This window comes from Anolis carolinensis, chromosome 5 (genome assembly GCF_035594765.1).
Source record: "Anolis carolinensis isolate JA03-04 chromosome 5, rAnoCar3.1.pri, whole genome shotgun sequence".
Lineage (NCBI taxonomy): Eukaryota > Metazoa > Chordata > Lepidosauria > Squamata > Dactyloidae > Anolis > Anolis carolinensis.
The window spans coordinates 144,900,533-144,915,326 of NC_085845.1; the positions used below are offsets into that span (position 1 = coordinate 144,900,533).

Below are 14,794 nucleotides of genomic sequence, written 5' to 3' on the forward strand. Positions count from 1 at the left end.
GGCTGTATGAGGTATATATATGAAATACAGTCTTCCCTCACTACTTCGCAGTTCACTTTTTGCGGATTTTCTGTTTCGCGGTTTTTCAATCTATATATATAAGAGTGATGGAATCCTGGCGACCGACAAAACAACAAAACTAAACACCCCACAACCTCAAAAATTGACAGCACAGCCCCTCATCCACGCCTCTAGGTTGATACAACAAAAAGAAAAGAAAAATAAAGTCCTAATTAGAGGGAGAGGAATAATTGTTTTTATCCCATTGCTGCCAGTTAGAAGGCTAAGCTCTGCCCACTTGGTCTCCTAGCAACCCACTCAGCCCAGGGGACAGGCAGAGTTAGGCCTCACTTAGGCCTCTTCCACACTGCCTATAAAATACAGACACCACCAGACAACGCCACAGCAACGCGTGGCCGGGCACAGCTAGTAAACTTTAAAAGACTATTATAAATAATAAAAATTACAATTTACAGCCTAAGGAAAGGATGAAGGAGAAGCCAAAAGAAGAGAAAAGGAGCCCAAGCGGCAACGGAGGAGAATAAGGCAATTTATCAACACACGATTGGTTGATAAAGACTTAAAATAGTGTACAACTACTAAAATATTGTATGAATATTAAAATAAATATAGCGTCCCTACTTTGCGGATTTTCACTTATTGAAGGTGGTCCTGGAACCTAACCCCTGCGATAAGTGAGGGAACACCGTATACATTTTGTGTTAAAACTTGGGTCCCATCTCCAAGGTCTAATTGGTTAGATCTACACTGACCATATAATGCAGTTAAGCTGCTCTAAACTACATTATATGGGTTTACAACAACCATATAATGCACTGTAGATCCAGTAATTGTGTACATAAATGCAAAAATAAGTATTCAAAAAAAATCCCAGATTCAGAACACTTCTGGTCTCAAGAATTTCAGATAAGAATACATAAACTGTATTTGTGTTTTCACAATAAGATCAGAAAACCTACTTGTACCTGTTAAAGCATTGATCCTTGATTTTTTTCAGCATGCAAATTAATTTCCCAAACCAATTATCATCCATTTATACTGCTTAAGCTGTTAAATTTAAAGGAGGATTTTCTTCAAGCGGCATGATATGTTCAGCTTGCTTGTAAAAAGGTAAAGGTTTTCCCTTGACGTTAAGTCCAGTTGTGTCTGACTCTGGGGGTTGGCACTGATCTCCATTTCTCAGCTGAAGAGCCAGCGTTGTCCGTAGACACCTCCAAGGTTATGTGGCTGGCATGACTGCATGGAGCACCGTTACCTTCCCACTGGAGTGGTACCTATTGATCCACTCACATTTGCATGTTTTCGAACTGCTAGGTTGGCAGGAGCTGGAGTGAAGAGCGGAAACTCACCCCACTCCCCAGATTCGAACTGCCAACCTTTCAGTCAGCAAATTCAGAAGCTCAGTGGTTTAATCTGCTGCGCCAGTGGTGGCAAGATACAGCTTGCTTATATCTGTATATTATTTGCACCTTACCCAAACACTTGTTTGTCCTATATATATTAACTAAAGCCATGTCCACTTATATTCTGAGTATGTAACTTAAAATCATTTAACATATTGTTCATCTTTCCTTCTACACAAACAGTAGATCAGCTGTCTTTGACCACAGTTATGAGTATTTAAAGTGCAAAGTCTGTAACAGTAAAAAAAATTCTAGCTATTAAAACTGCAATATTTTTCTTTATATCCAACTGAGGTCATTTCCCCTTTTAAAAGTATTATGAATCAAAACGAGGTTTTTACTTGCACAGAGCTCCTTGAAAGAGCCCTGAGCAAGTAAAAGATTCCATATCTAACAGCCACCAAAAATAATTTAAAATAAAGGCCTTGGAGAAATATTGTCCTCTTCAACCACAGTCCTAATAAAAGATATGTCAGCTATAGCCTAGAACAGTGAAAGCTATGGCCAGGGTTATAATTTTCCATTGCAACACAGGAACACTTGAGGAGAAGTAAGACTTGCATAGAGGACAAAAAGGGCAAGTGAAGAGAATGTGCAACAAAATCTGGGATAGTTTTTTGTAGTTAATACATTGGTTTTGCAATGGAAAAAAAAAGATACTCCCACTGGAACAGAGAAGGAAGACCAGCATGAAAGTAGCAGCTCTGTAAATGCACCAATATGCTGTCTATTATTTGTAATGGAAGAAAGCACAAAAGTGCGGTGGCCTTTAGCCTGATATCCTAAACTGGCACCTCCCATGGACAAATTTATAAGCCTAGATATGTCTCTATTGTCTGCTGTTATTACACCATTATAATGTTCTGTCCAGTCTTCATTGTATCTTAAAATATTAAATACATGCCTTCTTGGCAGGGGGTTGGACTGGATGGCTCATGAGTCTCTTCCAACTCTACTATTCTATGATTCTATGATGCAGTGTCCTTTTGTATTGTTGCTGCTGTTTATGGAACAATTTGTTTGAATTACCTTCAGAGATCAGAACCCAACAGCCAATTCTATCGTTTGTTATTTTAGCTACTAAATCACATACACATTCTGTCTCTCTCCTACTCTCTCTTTTAAACCTAATCTGGACATAAGTAGATTGAGTGAGGTGAATCAGGATATCAACTCTGTTGATGTTATGCTTGTTTGTTCTTAATCCTTGCATCTATTTAGAAGAGCTCATGATTTAGGAGAGAAAAGCCTGGCATTCAAAGCAGATGAGATTTCCATCACTGGTAGCTGTCACTGTTAATGTATATTCCGATTTATGGGCTTGATTTTGTGTCCCCCAAATCAAGAATAGCACTAGGGTGGAGGCAAAAAGGATGCAAAACGGATGAGGATAAATCTATCATTGTTATCTCTAATCATTTGGTTGGTGTTAACTGCAGAGTGGGAAATACATCAAGCTGGTAGTGCTCTTCCCTCCCAACCACATTGCTTTCATGTAAAAAACTACCTTTTTTCTTGATTGATAAATAAAATATCTGCATCGCATTGCCATAGATACTGCCTCTCCCCCAAGGAAATAAAGAAAAGTGAGCTTAATTTTGTTTTGGGGTAGCACTGTGTTAATTTTCATCTGTTTCCTCATAAGGAAAATACCAACAATATGTGTTAGAAATTCTATAAATCATCCATTTTTGTATTTTTGTGGATTCTAATCCTTTGCATGTATTCTTTATAACCCAATTGATCCAAATCCCCCTTTTTGTAAGAAGATACTTTTATCATACTTATTTATTATATTATTATAAGTGTCTTATTTAACTTACTGCATAGAGCTTTATTAAGTTGCATCAAGCATTGTTGTTTGGTTCGGTTCGGTGATATGGCCAAAGGGCTAATCAATACAATTTATTTATTATTTGGAAAAAGATATGTATTATAATTTCAAACTTGCATCTTTAGTCCATTTTCATGAGTTACTAAAGATCTTGTTGAACACAAAAAGAGTCAGTTTTGTGGTATATGAATGCAGTCAAGATTGAGAAAAATAGCAATTGAATTGTATGTGGGATGTGTACTGGCATTCCCTTGTATCTGGAGCACAAGCACCCTTATACTTGGGTATTCCCTTATACCTGGAGTACAGGCATCCTTGTACCTGAGTATTCCCTTATACCTGGACTACACATCCCACATGCAATTCTATTTTTATTTGGCTCCATCTTGACTGTCTGATTCTTACTTCACAGCTAGCATTGGTTTAAATGTCTGTCTTGGAACTATGAGCCCATCTACACAGGCAAAAAAATCCAGTTCCAAGCCAGCCAATGCACATTGCAATTTGCATCCAGTCAGAAACAGAAATTCTGGTTCAAACCATAAAATCCACTGTAGCTGATCAGCGTTTATCCCATGCAGAGCTGTAACCCAAGACCATAATGTAGCTTACTTGTGAAGACTGAGCTAGTGCTGAAGCATTCAAGGAAAGAAAATGGAAACACAGCTCCCTGAAAGGTATAAAAATACCTCCCATGAGAATGCCCGCTTTCCCTCTCTTTTTCTCCCCTGTTTTCATCTACTATTGAGTTCATTGGACAGGCTGCTTCTTATCAGCGTGTTCCACTGGATGATGCAGAAAAAAAATCCTTGGATTGGATTGATCTGCAATTATTGGATCTTTGTGGCCACCGACGCAGCCTTCAGCCAGTTCCTGGGCAACATGTATAGGTGCTCCACAGTGAAGCTGTTCTCTTAAACCAATGTCCTAACTCAGATAAATTGCTGTGTAGAAGCAGCCTATGGTACCTTTGCTTTGGTGCTCCCAAATCTAAGCATGTTCCTCTTTTAAAAAATTAAAAATAACTTTAAGCCCATCAAGTGGTCTCACAGATATAGTAGCTAACCCTGAGCTGTGAGCTAACTCTACAAATACTCTGTCTTGCAAACCCTTGATTCAAAGAAACATTTTCCCCGTGACCTCTATGAGGGAGCTGTAAAGAATGAAATGGTCATTAGTCTGGCACTTCCTCAGCATTTGGCATACACAAGTGCCCTAAACTGCAATTCAGGCAAATAAAGCATATCTCTAACAGCTGTCTAGCATGCAAGCGTTCTGCTCTGCAACTTGACTTTAATTAATATGCTGAAGTAATTTTCACAGCATTGTAGCATGAAAAATGCTCAAATATGTGGGGCTGCAGCAATTGTAGCCATTTTTAAACCACCACTGTATATTCATCACGGATAGAAAAGTGTTGATCAGAACATATGCTGCCACATCTGCCATATCTTTTGCACTTTGCTTAAATTATGATGTGCTGAATAAGTGTCTTTAAAAAAAAAGCCAACGAAGCAACAATTATACTTGCTTAGCAACCTATAGGGCAGTAATACGATGGGTACTGTATAAATTATGACTTCTGTGTTTTTATGTAAGACTGATTATGTCAGTGGATGTTCAGCTTATTGAAATGAAATGAAGGTGCACATAAACTTTCTGTATAACTAAAGATCTTCTCATCTAAAAAAAAAACTTCCCCACAACAAAAATTGCATTTTAAAGTGAACTATAGAGTTTGTAATGAAACTTGAAAGTAGCAAGGTCATAGAAAGACACCAGAAATTATGGACAAAGACCCTTCTCAGTGGCTGCTCCAAGCCTATGGAATTTTAAATTAATACCATTGATGTTTAATTCTGTTTTAATGTTTGTGTATTTTTGGATTTTAAATTGTTTTGAAATGCTTTCATATAAACCGCTTTGAATCTCTTTTGTGGAGAAAAAAATTGGGGTATAAATAAACATAATAAACATAACCACAACAACTCCCTTCCAGAAAAGGTCTGTTTGGCTCACTCTCTGCTCTCTGTGTCGAAGAAGCAACTTTGTTAAATGAGGTATACCTGGATTTTATGTTTTATTGATGTATACCACTTTGACGTCTTTGAATCTCAGCAGGACATATATATATATATATACATTAAATAAACCAGTATGGAAATGAATGGCATTATCACAAAAATGGGTTCAGTTTCATGCCCATTCCCTCCCCCTTTAGCCTATCAGTTTATGTTTTTGGTAATCTGCATTTGGATAATCAGAAATGAAACTATTGTAGAAATTCTTTTTAAAATCTAATACTTGAGGAGTATCATGTGATACTTTGGGGATATCATGTGAAACAATAGCTGGTTCATTTCTGGTAAAATTGGCAACCAATGTGGTTTATCTTTTCCGTACTGCATATAAGAAGCCAGAATAGTCTTCTGTCAACATTGATAAGTGAAAAGACAGCAGGAAATGCAATTTTATTTTGTTAACTGCACAGCTGCCAGCGGTTCTAGCTTGTTTACATCTCAGCTGTCTTGCTCCATAACTTTTCTATTTCCATAGAAATAACCACAAATACATTGTAGATGGGGTTGTTTCAGTAAAATCTGCATAACATAACACACTGGGGGCATTAGAGAGGAAAAGGAGGACAATTTCATTAAGTTGTTTTCACAAGTGAAGCATTTCAGTAGGGTTAAAAAAATCTTGAGCTTTGCCAAGTCTCTATAGACATTTGGCAGAGTAAATGGTAAATTCTTCAAAATTGAAAAACTCCAAGAGTAACAAGGCAATATGCTGATAAAATCCTGAAATATGTATTACCTCTTTTAGTCAAAATGTCCAAGGGATAGAGGTTCAGCACAATTTTAAGTCAGTTTAAACACAAAAGAAATGTAAAATGTAAATATATTCCATGATCAAGGAAAACTACAGCATCTGGGGATAATACTGTTTTTACATTCGCTTTCTTGGATGGAAACCCACTTCTTCAGATTCAGTATTGGGTGGTATTAATGTCTCAGACATAAAACATATTTATACAGCTGTAATATTGACATTTAATGTCATAGAATCCAGAAAGTTTGCCATTGTTTTTCTTGATCTTTTGTTTGTATGCTAAAAGATATTAGTGCATATACCAGTATTATAGCAAATTCATAATCCTTAACAGCAAATTCATTTGCAAAATGTTCAGCCACACATTACAGTATCTAAACAACATGAAGTCTGACCCCTTGGTTTTTTATGCTAAAGCATAGGGGCATTCCCTATGATACAGGAACAACATGCAGATTATCAGTTATATTTATCCAATACTCTAAAGTAACTTCATGGCCCTTGCTCTAGAAATGGGGCCACAGCACAGTAAGGGCCCTTCCACACAGCCATATAACCCAGAATATCAAGGCAGATAATCCACAATATCTGCTTTGAACTTGATTATCTGAGTCCACACTGCCATATAACCCAGTTCAATGTGGGTTTTATACAGATGTGTGGAAGGGACCTAAGAGAATGTTTAATTCTTCCTTCTTCATCTTCCTCCACATAGATGTAGTCAAAGAAAGAAAGGAAAGGAACTCAGACACATGGAATCTTCGGCTGCTTCCATGTAGCAATTTAATCTGGGACAGGAGAGCCTATACATATTTACTTATACATACTCTAGTTTTCCTCCAGTTTGAATAATATCCATCCATTTACATATCCCAAAGTTAATTTCTTTTGTTAAGAAAAAGGTTAGTAATACATATGTAAATACTTCTTATATTCATATATGGTCTACACAGATTCTGTATGTGTATGTGTGTGAACTGTGCCAAACGTTGTTTGTAATTCGTTTGTCATATCAATTTCGTAAGATTCATGCGTATGAAGCAATATTAAGAAGCCATGCTCTTTCCCCAAAGGGGGTGGCAAGGCAGGGAGGGATGCCTGGCTGGATGGCTGGGCAAGGAAGAAGCCCTTCCAGCACGGTTCAGAGAGAGACAGGCAGAAACCACACTGACATTGAGCCTTTAATGTGGGAAGTCAGCAGCATTCTGGGAAATGTAGTTTAGGGTGGGACCTTTTGAATTATCTGCCATAGAGGTCTTCGCCTTCCCAAACTACATTTCCCAGCGTTGTGCTTAGTGCCTTGTGCCTCCTCCTCCTTCTCCTTCTCCTCCTCCTCCTCCTCCTCCTCCTTCTATTCCCTGAAAAATTTGGTGGGGGAAAAGCTGTGTTCTAAGAATTCTGAGAATTCTAAAGGGATTTCAAGATAAAAGGGGATTGTTAGGAGTTGAATCAACCTTATGAGATAGGCAAAATTGAGAGGAGTAACTCCAAAGTTTAACTAGTAGGTTTCCTATTATTAATATTGGTATTATTATTTCAAAGACTGGTTCTGCTGAGAATGGTTTGATTGTGTTTTTCCTGCCTAGCAGAAAGAGTTTGGACTGGATAGCTCCTGGGATCTTCCAGTGAAATACTACTGTTAAGTTTATGTTGGTCAAAATTCCCTAAAAATCAGTGCATGTGCACATTTTTCTGAACCTTGGGGGGGGGGGGGGATGATGCCCTGGTAATGTTGTATCACTGAAAATAGAAATCCAAGAAGATAACTCTTGCAGTTCTTATATATATATACACACACACACACACACAAATCAGTGAATGAGTGAAATGTCCTTAAAAGTGGGGGGGGCAGTGGCAAATGTGTTCTACCATTATAGCAAGTTTCATTCTGGTAGCTTTAAAAATGAGAGAGAAATGAGCCCTGAAAACTTTCCTCGCACTCAATTACTTAACAAATGTAACAAAAATTTCATTATATCATTATAGTTATGATACAGACCCATAACTATATTTTAGAAACACTTTAGAAATGATCCCCCCCCCCCAATTTAGTAATGAATATTGAAACATTTTTGCATTGATCGCACAGGCTATATATCCACATCATTGAAATTATATTCATTTCTATTATTATTTTGAAGTATTAACCCACCAGCTATCTACAATTTTTTGAGTTTAAGAACACAGAATATATTCATATGTTGTTCGTATTATTTTTAGTTCATAAATACTGTTATGATCATCTTCTTCTGATTGACACACAAGATGACTCAAGAGTTGTATGAGTCATCTTGTGTGTCATAGATATTCCAGTTGGACAACGAGCCTATTGAATGTATTAACTATGGGTCTATGTAGCAAGCTATTTGTATGTTCTTAAATGGTCATGCCGTGGTAGTGCAGGAAAATAGTATAATTCAAACTAGTTCATTTGGAAGAAAGGTAAAGAATTTCTTTCCAGATTTTTCCCCATCTTCTCCAGAAACTATTTGTTTTGTATATGTTTCCTAGCCATTAAAACATAAAAGAAATTGGCTATTCTTTTCTGCCTTTTTAAGCATTGTCTTTTGAAGAGACACTAGTTTTAAAATTATAGGCTTATTTATTATGAAAATACCCATTTGAGTGTTTTGCAGTCTCAGGCTCCATGTATTGTATATTATGGCATTGACAAGAGTGGGCCTTCAATTCTTCATAGAGAATAACCTTTATGAAACTATAGACATTCTGTATCTGCTAACTGACTGAAATAAATATTTTAGTTTTATTGCAAATACAGTAGAGTCTCACTTATCCAACATTCGCTTATCCATGTTCTGGATTATCCAACGCATTTTTGTAGTCAATGTTTTCAATATATCATGATTTTTTGGTGCTAAATTCATAAATACAGTAATTACTATGTAGCATTACTGCATATTGAACTACTTTTTCTGTCAAATTTGTTGTATAACATGATGTTTTGATGCTTAATTTGTAAAATCATAACCTAATTTGATGTTTAACAGGCTTCTCCTTCATCTCTCCTTATTATCCAACATATTCGCTTATTCAATGTTCTGTCGGCCCGTTTATGTTGGACAAGTGAGACTCTACTGTACAGTGGAGTTTGACTTAGCACATGTTGTATCCAGATATTAAAGGCAGGTATATTCCAAATCCTAATGAGAAGAAAAAGGATTTGTCAATTTTCCATATCTAAATATAGTTCTTTAGTAATTTGGGGTAGCATCATACCTTGTCAATAAGTGTTGAAAAGAAAAGCATGGAAGTTATATTGAATGCAGAATTTAGCTTTAGACAAGACAAGCTTTTGTACTTTGTGATTGAGAAAATAGGCTCTGAAATGTATAAAATCTGAAGACATCTCAGATGCTGGCATGGGAAACCAGATTTTAAGTTAACAGAAAGTTTGATCTTATAATGCATTGGATATCTGTTATAAAACTTTTATTAAACTGTATGTAACCACAATTTGGCTGACATTCTTTTGCTTTTAACTTGGTCAGATCTGTTACCAACTTAGGGGGGGGGGGGTAATTCTGAGAGTACTGTGAAATATATTATATCCTGAGTAATTCTGTGATCTTTATGCAGTAGCCAGTGAAGAGTTTTGAGAAAGAGGGTCATAAAAATACCCCCTACAAAATGGGCTTGGAAGATTTACCATTGTTTTCGTACTATAAGGGTAAAGTAGTAAACAATGTAGATGTTCTATTCCACTCCATAGGTACACAAAGTTCATAATTGGTTTGGGGATAACATTATTCCAGCACACTAATAGGCATTGTTTGATGTTCCTTTGTTACTAACAAATTTTAAAGAAGAAGCTACTGATGAAAAATATAGCTCAAGTCACATTAACAGTTCCCCTGTTTGTTTTCATTCTTAAACCCTTGAATCACTGGGAAAAAGAAGATGCCCAAATTAATGCAGAATGTTGTTCCCAGATGAGTTTATCAACAGAAACCTAAGATGATAAAGCTTTTGGCAATCTCCAAATATGAATATAGCTTGTATAGTTCCCTATGGGAGCGTTCTCACAATTAATTCCACGTTGATTGCCATTTTTCCATCTTCACAAGGACTGCAAAATGTACATAACCTTTGATGCATTTTCCCCACAAAATAAATATAATTTTTCAGCAAAATAAATTATTTACTGAATCAAAATGACTATATCGAGGCATGCATGTAGTTATATGCAGTGTAATTAAATATTCTTCAACCAATTCTATATAGCAAACTCTTACAATGTCCCAAAGTATATCACTTGAGTCTTTTTCTTTCAAGAAAGTTTTAACACAATAATGACATTTACAACCTACACTTCTATCACCTGAAGAAATTGCAGTATTAACCTAGTTGCTGAAGGGGATAATGACTTTTAACCTGGTAATAGAAGGTTATAGTCCTCAAACCACTATTCTATAACCCTGGAGGATGAGCAATTTGACCTCTTCTCCTTTCCTTCAAGAATAACCTGTTTTGTTGAACGTGCCTTCCAGCTCAGAAAGGAGAAGATGACCTTTACTTAGTTTCCCATCCTTCAGAGAATGAGTCATTGTCATTTAATTAATTGTTTCAAAAGGTCATATTTGTGCCAAAATACTGAAAATCTTATATGCATCATGTTGCAATTGAACTTGCCCATAGAAAACAGGGAACCAATGTTGTGTAATAGAAGGTATGGCACAAGGGATCAGGCAGCAAGTTGGGAAACAGAAAAACAAAAAGGAGAGATATAGCCCAGAGGATGTACAGCTCCATTTTGCAGGGCTGCCTACATCATCCTGGGAAAACAGGGGGAAATGCTTCTGGACTCTCATCTTTGTTTTTCTATTTCCACTGGAAAGCAGAATGACCTGATCAAAACACAGGCCCAATTGATTCTGTTTTTCCCAAGTAGTCTGGGGACTGGCAGTAGCAACACTTGGGCCTTCTGCTCCTGTTTGGTGGACTTGGGCATCTCCCTGCAAAGAGGTCAGTGGATCTGCAGTGGAGTGGCCTCTGTGGGCCAGTTAGCAGATGAGACAGTGGTAGGTCTAAGCTCTGCTGCTCCCCTACATTTTAAATAGGGATGTACAAACCTCTTGGCATGTTTGCAGCCCCACCCTTTGTAGGACAGCACCAAATAATCATTAGGAAACCACAATCCCAGTCCAGTGCACTTTTGGCTGCATGGGGACTTGTCTCTGGATACTTGCTTCAGATCCAAATCCTTGTCCTCAAGAATTGTCCTTTTGTTGGTCTTCGATTTTATTATATGCAACTGGAATGTACAAGGTATTGTTTCACTTTCTGCATATGTTACACAATATCCAGTATAACCCTGTGTTTGTCAGGTTTTTACACCATATCTTGATAAAAGTGATCATATAAGATCTTGGAACCTTGGAAAATAAACGTTAAGCCAAAAACCTAGCCTGTGAAATGAATCATGTTTTCTAATTACTGTTTATTATTTATACTGCACCTAACAATATACTATGTTCCTTATATGATTTGGCAAGTGACTCTGATTTTGGTTTATGGTTTAAGTGGCTGATGGAAGACTGACATTCGTGTGAGATTGATGAATACTCTGTCTTTCTCTAGTCCTATAAATCAATAGTTGGCTTGATAGAAGTAAAATGACTCTATAATATATTACCAGTCTTCCAGTGTTGGATTTTGGCACCACGGAATACATGACAAATTTTACTTAATGGCTTACAACTCCAGTATATTTGGTATTTGGTTATAATTGGAAAGGCAACAATATTAAGTAAGAAGCATTATCACTATTTCTAAAAAGTATTTGACCTTGAAGCAAATAACAGCAGGATCATGATTGTAAAATTCTATATGGTAAGTTGTATACAAATGTTTAACTACTGTTTGTATGATATTATTTTATTCTCAGAATAGGCATCTCACTGTCATTCATTTTGTTACAGGAAGTTGAGCTTTGTCGCATTAGCAGTCAGGAAAAGTTGGGATTGACAGTCTGTTACCGTACCGATGATGAGGAAGACACAGGAATCTATATCAGTGAGGTAAAGATGTGTGTGTTGTGGGTGGGCGAGAAAGAAATAGTAAGTAGCTCAACTGTCTTATTTGCCAACATTGATCCTTTTTCATTGGCAGTCTTCTTCTTCCTAGCATTTGTCCCACGAATTCACAGGGGCCACCTGTTTTCTTCTTGTTTTCCACTTATTCCCACGGGTCATGTTTCTCATTCAACTGGCAATCTGACTATATTATATTCAATGCATATCCTTCAAATGTCATATTAGTATTAGGAAGAGTGCCTGAAAGGCCTAACTACCAAAAAAATGGTAGTTATAAACTATTAAAAGTTCATAGTTTTGCCCGCTACAGACTTTTGACAATTAGTCATTATTTAAGGAACAGCTTTTGTGACTCTGGTAAACCTTTAAAGGCTATGTTTTGGTCAAAGTAAAATTTAACCAATTTAAACCAGCAGACTTAATGTTAGCTTAATATCTGTTTCTAATTTAGCTTCCTTTTCCCCTTTAAATGTTAATTTTGAAATTTAGATCCAGATATTTACACTAATATATAAAATAATGTTTTATAAGCAGACCTTTACACAGGAAAATATTTAAACATACACACAAATCTTGTTCATGATTGAAGTTCGAGTCCAAATTATTTCATATTCAGTAACCTGCAACTTTTGCTTTGTCCTGGTATCCAGCTGTTATTTGTAGTTGCTTCCTCTTCATTTTCTTGAGCCATATAGTATATCCTTCAGGTTTATGAAAGAGGGAAATCACTCTGCCATTTGAGCAGGGAATCAAAAATAAAGGACTGATGGAAAGTCACCTCTTATTTCCTACCTGCATAAAAACTCTAGTGGAAATGAGGCATTTATGATAGCAATCTATGTGAAATCTGGTATCCTACTCATTAAAGGTCTGGGGAGCTGGTGAGTGGATTTGTGGCATCTGGTGGCTTCTTTGACAATGGAATGGTGAAACCTCTTTGATTTTTAGTCTGAATGTTTAAAGTGTTCTCTGTTGAAAGTGCTGAATCTTGTCTCCAAAATTGCTTGGATTGTGCTGTTAAAGTTAAGACTAAGACCTGGAATAGATTTACTGCTCCAGAGACATGATAACTACCAGCCACAACTGTTCATGAATCCTTTCATTTCTATTCTTCCACAAGAGCTGACACCACATCAACAACATTAAGCTGACCAAGAAAGTATCTAATTTGAAAAATTATAACCCGCATCACCACAAATTCCTTCATTAAATTTGTTGACTTGTATAATCTGATTACTGGGAAATAATTTGTGTAATATAAAGCTTGTGTAATATAATATGATAATCAACACATCTAACATTAAAGACATCTTCTGAGATTTGAGTTATTTTACCGACACTTCTTCCCTGTGTAGGTTGATCCAAACAGTATTGCTGCCCGAGATGGACGGATTAGGGAAGGAGACCGGATTTTACAAGTAGGTCATTCTATGCTTCCTTTCTCACTATGGTTCTCAACCAAACAAGCAAGCAACTTTGTACTAATGAAATAGTGATGCAAAGGCATTATGTTTGTAATTACACTGGATCCTTGATATCTGTTGGAGATTGGTTGCAGGACACCCCATGGATGCCAAAATGTATGGATCAAGTCCAACTACATTCAATGGTCTACTAACAGGCATGTAGTCGGGGGGGGGGGGGGCTTGAGGGGTTTTAGCCCCCCCCCAAAAAAATTCTCAGGATGGTCCACGAAAAGGCCTTACTGGTATTATTTAAACTGTTATGTTTATTCGTATCATGATCTGATCGCTGTGCTCAATATATCCCTTATGCATGGAGCAAAAGATTTGCTAGGGTAGATCCTCTCTCATTCAGACTCAGCCCCCCCCCCAACCAAAATCCCCCCACCCCCCGCCCACCCAAATCAAAATCCTGGTTATGGGCCTGTCTATTAAAATGGTATCCCTTATATAATGGCAAAAATGTGGCTTGCTTTTGGAATTTTAAAAAATATTTTCAAGTTTGGGATAGTTGAGTCTGTGGCTACAGGATCCATAGATATATTTAATAACCTGCCCTATACATGGAACCAGGAAACCCAACTGCTGTTTCCATCTTCAGAATATGAAGAAAAGGTATACAAGATTACACTTCTTCAACTGTATGAGAACTTGAGAACATGGAAAGATGAACAGAATGGTGTGTTCGGCTGTCATTATTTTTCACAGAAATATTTGTTGTCCAAAATATGAAATCCCTCTCTAATAATTACCTCTTTCAATTCCTGTTATTCATTGGTACTTCATTCAAAAATGCAGTTGATGCTCTCTCTTTCACACACATGCATATACACACACACACTTGTTCTTTTCATGCAATTTCTGCATTTTCCTTTTGCTGATACTTTCTGATAATAACACATTCTCTCCATACAAACAATCCTGTATCTGGCAGACATTAATTCTACTTCCCTGCGAGCCTTCTGAATGTTACAAGATCAATCTGATTCCATCCCAACGGTCTTTTCATTTCCTCAGGAAACATCTTTGCTGAAAAACGGATCTTTATTTCTACTCTGCTGTCTGCTCAATGAATCAAACAAATCTCTAGAACACAATAGGCTGTACAAGCTGCCTGGCTAAAATGGCCCTTTCTTCGAGGGAATATATAACTTTTAGTTCAGTTTCAAGAATCACTCTAGGATATAC

At 36.9% G+C, this 14,794-nt stretch overlaps 1 protein-coding gene across 6 annotated transcripts in view; it reads left to right on the forward strand.

Moving 5' to 3' along the window:
* The window catches only part of pdzrn4 (PDZ domain containing ring finger 4), a 286,890-nt gene that overhangs the window by 258,888 nt on the left and 13,208 nt on the right, over positions 1-14,794 (forward strand). For all 6 annotated transcript variants that reach the window (XM_016993832.2, XM_062982481.1, XM_003221196.4 and 3 more), the window contains 2 exons: positions 12,030-12,128; positions 13,499-13,561. In XM_016993832.2, the coding sequence (XP_016849321.2) occupies positions 12,030-12,128; positions 13,499-13,561 (162 nt within the window). The remainder of the gene's footprint in view (positions 1-12,029; positions 12,129-13,498; positions 13,562-14,794) is intronic.